This window comes from Triticum urartu, chromosome 5A (assembly GCF_056163025.1).
Source record: "Triticum urartu cultivar PI428250 chromosome 5A, HENAU_Tu73, whole genome shotgun sequence".
Taxonomy (NCBI): domain Eukaryota; kingdom Viridiplantae; phylum Streptophyta; class Magnoliopsida; order Poales; family Poaceae; genus Triticum; species Triticum urartu.
The window spans coordinates 566,969,539-566,975,538 of NC_141877.1; the positions used below are offsets into that span (position 1 = coordinate 566,969,539).

The 6,000-nt window shown below is 57.5% G+C and overlaps 1 protein-coding gene across 4 annotated transcripts; it reads left to right on the top strand.

The window, feature by feature from the left end:
• Nucleotides 1-1,094: 1,094 nt before the first annotated feature.
• On the top strand, nucleotides 1,095-5,606 carry LOC125510618 (uncharacterized). Of its 4 annotated transcripts, none has more exons than XM_048675846.2 (7): nucleotides 1,095-1,394; nucleotides 3,012-3,572; nucleotides 3,669-3,814; nucleotides 3,899-4,142; nucleotides 4,232-4,336; nucleotides 4,411-4,593; nucleotides 4,695-5,606. In XM_048675846.2, the coding sequence occupies exons 2-7, from the start codon at nucleotides 3,051-3,053 to the stop codon at nucleotides 5,385-5,387; spliced, it is 1,893 nt and encodes a 630-aa protein (XP_048531803.1). In that variant the 5' UTR covers nucleotides 1,095-1,394; nucleotides 3,012-3,050; the 3' UTR covers nucleotides 5,388-5,606. The 4 variants fall into 4 exon arrangements, with proteins under 4 accessions (XP_048531803.1, XP_048531801.1, XP_048531804.1 ...); XM_048675844.2 differs by lacking the exon at nucleotides 1,095-1,394 and adding an exon at nucleotides 1,439-1,594; XM_048675847.2 differs by lacking the exon at nucleotides 1,095-1,394 and adding an exon at nucleotides 1,637-2,051.
• Nucleotides 5,607-6,000: the final 394 nt, after the last annotated feature.

The window sequence follows — 6,000 nt, forward strand, 5'->3', positions numbered from 1 at the left end:
AATCCTTCCAAATGGCAGTTTGGAAGGCTTTGAAATAGCTAGAAAAAATATATTCAAACGTTGTTCAAGCCTTTTCACATACAACGCGCACTTGGTCTGTACCGCTCGCTCGCGTGGAATTTGTACTTCCTTTCGTGACAATGTGTGTTGTGTGTACTGCTTCCTGGTGCTAGATACATCTGTTTGAGCGGCAAGTAATTCTGAATGTAGGAAGTACTTGCTACCGGGCGTTGTTGTTTTCTTTTTCTGCCTTTTTTTCTATGTAAACATATGTGAATTCTTGCCCCCGGTCGCCCCATTTTGTCCGGTCCAGTCGACGGCCATAACTATCATCTGGATTTACTACATTACCAGTGCGTAGCACAACTCCATTAATCAGTCCAGCACAGCATAGATAACCACGAGCGGTCAAAGCGTTTCTCACCGCCCAAGTTCCCAACGTTCGGAAAAATGAACAGCTAGGCGTACGTTACAGACCGTCGGCACGCGTCCAAATTAAGAAACGAAATGCCCTCCATCTTCTCCTCCTTCTGCGAGAAAAATGCGTCCAAATTGGCACGAAAAATATGTAAAAAAAGAACCAGATCGATCCAGCACCAGACAGATGGCACAGTGGGAACCATGAAGAAGCATAGGGATCCGCAAGGCTGTCCTGCCACAAGATCATCATAAAAAAAAAAAGAAAAAGAGGGCGCTGGCTGGCCCTAGTCGCCCCAACGTTTGCCTCGCCCGGATCGCGGTCCGGTTACCGTTGGGCCTCGTGCTCGGCGGGGAAAAACCAAAAAGGAGGTGACCGGACGGACGGCGAGCAACATGGCCGTCACGTTGCCCGGGCGGGAACGCACGCACCCCCACGGCCCATTCATCATCGCCGGCCCCAGCTGGCCGTCCGCCCGTCCGTCCGTTGCCCGCCGGGCGGTCGGGACGCGTGCCCCGGGCCCCGAGCCGAACGTTGGAGATGAATCACTAATCTAATCCCTCCGCCGCGCTTTCCCGGCGTCCCTGTCTGTCCCTCTCCCTGCGTGCGTGCCGTTTCCTTCCTTCACCGATCGATCAATGCAACGCTGCTATAAAATCACACTCTCCAAACCGCTGGTCCATCATCCCTCCCTCCGGTACCTAGCCGTTGCCCGCCCCGCCCCACCTTCTTCCTCCTCCGGCCTCGTCCTCCTCCTGCCATTGTTGCTTGCCTCGGTCGCTTGGCTGCAAGTTGTGGCCGGGTTTCAAGGCGGGTGGGAGAACCTTGCACGGAAGAAAGATCGGATAGGTGGCGGTGGGATAGTGGATAGAAAGATAGGCACGGAGGTTCGGGCGTCGCTGTCGGACTCGCATCCGGCCTGACTCACCGCCGTCGTCCTCGGCCGCGCACCGGTCGCCGTCGCTTCTAATCTCCGGTAAGCAACCAACCCCACCGCCGCTATATATTTATACCCACCGCAAGCCAAGCCCCTTCCCAGTTCCCCTCCAGGCCAACATTACAGCCTTGCTTTCAATTCATCTCGTCTTCCCGCTGCCGCATCCCCCCTGCTACTTTACTGCCTTCGTTCTCGACCGCACGCTGCTGGGCCTCATGGCGAGCAAGCTGCTAGCCAGAGTAAGTTCGTCGGTTCACGAGTCCGCCACGCACCTCCTTACTTTTGTTTCTTGCGATTCTCTGGGCCGTTGTTGCCGTTGAGATGATGCGATGGCTGCGGCCGTCCCCGTTGCTTTCACTTCGGCCTTTGCCGGAAGAGGACAACCGGATGGCTCGCCGGATGGTTGCCAAAATATCAATCATCAAAGGCGGGCGGGTGGAGGACCGGAGCAGGGCAGGGCAGAGGAGGACATTTTCGGTTGCATTGCAATGGCGGCTTCCGCTTTGCATGACCAGCCGCATCCCACACCCCAACCACTCCTTTGATCGACCGCCCTTATCGCCGGCGCCACCCCGGGTTATATAACGGGGGGACGGAGAAGAGCAGGGGGAAGAGCACGCCTCTTCGTCCCATCCACCCTAGCTACCCTCGCTCTGCCTTGCCGGCGCCACACGAGCACCACCGCCGCCCTTTCCGGTAAGAGGCTCATGCCAGCCAGCCACGGTTGTTTCTTGCGACCTCGTGCCAAAAACATGGCGTGTCTTGTGTGAAAAACCCCAAAAAAAGTAGTGTGCCTCTTGCTGGAAGCATTTAGTGTGTGTGCTTGGACTCCAACTGTTTGCCCAAGGGCGCCGGTCATTCACGCGGGTTGGATTTTCTCTCGCGGGAGGTTCCGAAATTTCCAATCGGTTGCAACAAACGCATTGAATCCGGGTGTTTCACCACCCCAGTACTTCACCCCCCACCCCCTACCTCTCATACGAATAGTGCTCTGCTCTCCTCCCCTGTTCCTGCCAGCGCTCACACGTTTCTGCAGCATTTGCAAAGCCCAAGGGCAACCTGCTCGCTGTAGCTGCTGCCGCCCTCTTCTTCCTCCGCTCGCCTTCGCCCCTGGTGATTACACTTCCTGTTTGCTGCTTCCAATAGTAGCATTAGCTTCAAAGTAATCTTGTAGCCCAGCGTTTGGTTTTCTTCTGCTGTTGTTGGATTGTGATTTGCAGCTGTAGATTTTGACATTCCATTAGACGTCCTTGCAAGCTTTTATTTTGTTCTTGGTACCGTTGCAGTACAGTGTGCAAGCGGAACATACTGCTCTGCCAAATTATGAAAGGGAAAACAACGCTTAAACTAACACGCCGCTCCCACGCTCGCAACTGGGGAGTAAACAAAGCATCCCCGTCGGTGGTTGCCAGAAACAATCCGCACGCGATGATGATGCCCCGGCACGGCCCGCTGCCATGGCTCCTCGCATCACTGAGCCTCGGCGCCCCGGGCTGCTCTCGCCGCTGACCGCCACCGTTGACGTTGACCCATCGCCGCGCCATGGCCGATGGCGGCGCCGGCGGGCTCGCCTGCCGTCTCCGGTCAGGCGTCCTCTCGCCGCTGGAGGAAGGTCTCGCCGCCATACTCATCACGTCGCTGCAATGTTTCGCGCAGGTCAGGCGGCTCCTGCCCCCGCTCCTGCGCCGGCACAGGATGGCGCTGCTCACGGCGCCCGCGGTGTTCGCGGCCCTCCTGCTCTTCTGGGCCGTGCTCGGCGGCACCGACGCCGACTACGTGCTGTACAAGGACGCCGCCAAGCCCGTGGAGGACCGCGTCGCTGATCTTCTTGGGAGGATGACGCTCGCGGAGAAGATCGGGCAGATGACCCAGATCGAGCGGCTCGTGGCCACGCCGGACGTGCTCCGGGACAACTTCATCGGCAGCCTGCTCAGCGGCGGCGGCAGCGTGCCGCGCAAGGGGGCCACGGCCAAGGAGTGGCAGGACATGGTGGACGGCTTCCAGCGGGCCTGCATGTCCACGCGCCTCGCCATCCCCATGATCTACGGCATCGACGCCGTCCACGGCCAGAACAACGTCTACGGCGCCACCATCTTCCCCCACAACGTCGGCCTCGGCGCCACCCGGGACCCGTACCTCGTCAAGAGGATCGGCGAGGCCACGGCGCTCGAAGTCAGGGCCACCGGCATCCAGTACGCCTTCGCGCCATGCATCGCGGTAAGTACATCTTCTCTCCTGGACAGCATTGTCGGCGGCATTTCAAATTTTGGATCTCATCGCGCTGTGCTGAAATCATTTGCTGTTCTTGAACAGGTGTGCAGAGATCCGAGGTGGGGGCGGTGCTACGAGAGCTACAGCGAGGACCGCGGGATCGTGCAGTCCATGACGGAGCTCATCCCGGGCCTTCAGGGCGACGTGCCCAAGGGCTTCAAGAGCGGCATGCCTTTCGTGGCCGGAAAGTAAGATCCAGTCCATGAAGCATACATGAATCTCAGTCACTATTTGAGAGCTCGTCTGATTGATTGTCGTGTTGAAAAATGTAGGAACAAGGTGGCTGCCTGCGCGAAGCACTTTGTGGGCGACGGCGGCACGGTGGACGGCATCAACGAGAACAACACCATCATCAACCGCGAGGGCCTGATGAACATCCACATGCCAGCGTACCAGAACGCCATGGACAAGGGCGTCTCCACCGTCATGATCTCCTACTCCAGCTGGAACGGGATCAAGATGCACGCCAACCATGACCTCGTCACCAAATACCTCAAAGACACGCTCAAATTCCAGGTAAAAACAAAATCAAATTCAAGTTCAGCTGCTCTTCATTGCTTGGACTCTTCAGATGTTCAGAGGCTCATCGCCATTGTTGTTTGCAGGGCTTCGTGATCTCGGACTGGGAGGGTATTGACAGGATCACCACCCCTGCCGGATCCGACTACTCCTACTCGGTCAAGGCTTCCATTCTTGCCGGCCTGGACATGGTGAGCACCAATTTCTTCCCTGTGAATGCTTGATGCTGGCCAGGCTGAGATCTAAGATTCTTGTGATGTTGCAGATCATGGTGCCCAACAACTACCAGCAGTTCATCAGCATCCTGACTGGCCACGTCAACAGCGGCGTGATCAACATGAGCAGGATCGACGACGCCGTGACCCGGATTCTGCGGGTGAAGTTCACCATGGGCCTCTTCGAGAACCCCTACGCTGACCCGGCCATGGCCGAGCAGCTGGGAAAGCAGGTACCTGAACAAACTCCGATGCTGAAAAATTCAGAAACTCCCTTCAGCTTGGCAAGCACTTGAACTCTGAAGTCTGAACGACTACTCGATTTGGAATGCAGGAGCACCGAGATCTGGCGAGGGAGGCGGCGAGGAAGTCGCTGGTGCTGCTGAAGAACGGCAAGACGGCGAGCGACGCGCCGCTGCTGCCGCTGCCCAAGAAGGCGCCCAAGATCCTGGTCGCCGGGAGCCACGCCGACAACCTGGGCTACCAGTGCGGCGGGTGGACGATCGAGTGGCAGGGCGACACGGGGCGCACCACCGTGGGCACCACCATCCTGGACGCCGTGAAGGCCGCCGTGGACCCGTCGACGGTGGTGGTGTTCGCGGAGAACCCCGACGCGGAGTTCGTCAAGGGCGGCGGCTTCTCGTACGCGATCGTGGCGGTGGGCGAGCACCCGTACACGGAGACCAAGGGCGACAACCTGAACCTGACGATCCCGGAGCCCGGGCTGAGCACGGTGCAGGCGGTGTGCGGCGCCGTGCGGTGCGCGACGGTGCTCATCAGCGGGCGGCCCGTGGTGGTGCAGCCGCTGCTGGCCGCCTCGGACGCGCTGGTGGCGGCGTGGCTGCCCGGCTCGGAGGGGCAGGGCGTGACCGACGCGCTGTTCGGCGACTACGGGTTCACCGGGAGGCTGCCGCGGACGTGGTTCAAGTCGGTGGAGCAGCTGCCGATGAACGTGGGCGACAAGCACTACGACCCGCTCTTCCCGCTCGGCTTCGGGCTCACCACCAAGGGGACGAAGCAGTACTAGGCCGCTTCGCGTAGTAGACAGCACACCATTAATGGATGGATGGAGATAGGAAACTGGGACATGGCTGCCGATCGATTCCTTTCGCTCGGTCGGCTTATTCTATTACTACTGCTATTCTTTCTTACTTTCTTTGTTGCTGGTTGATCTGGTGTATTATGCTGAGTGAGATCTCACTCTGGAGCAAGCAATATATATCCAATCGATGAGCTATTTTATTCACTGATGGTCATGGTCGTGTATGTGGATGTGACATTTTTTTTTTGCGGTTATGTGGATGTGACATGTACGGCAGAAAAACGAAACTGCTCCATGCACGAGATGTAAATTCATCATCGTGTGTGAATCGTCCGAATTTTATCGCGTGCCGAAAAATGTTTGCTCGCAGAAAAAATGTCAGTCTTGGGCCGTGGAAACAGAATACCATGGCACCAATGAATGGATCCGACTTGCCTGCTCCCTTCTCATGCTTCCATCCATGCTCCACTTCATCATACGGCTGTCTTTTAATTTTAAAGAGGTGGAGCCGAATCTTATTTTGTTCCAATCAAATCAAGCCACGTATGCGGACAAGAAGCAGACAAGTCTCGTTCCCAATGAACAACCCCCCGCTCAA

Coding starts and splice junctions, on each gene's coding strand:
- LOC125510618 (XM_048675844.2), top strand. CDS start 1,571: ATGGCGAGCAAGCTGCTAGCCAGA. Junction 3,815..3,898: donor ATGCCTTTCGTGGCCGGAAA/GTAAGATCCAGT, acceptor TGAAAAATGTAG/GAACAAGGTGGCTGCCTGCG. Junction 4,143..4,231: donor AAGACACGCTCAAATTCCAG/GTAAAAACAAAA, acceptor TGTTGTTTGCAG/GGCTTCGTGATCTCGGACTG.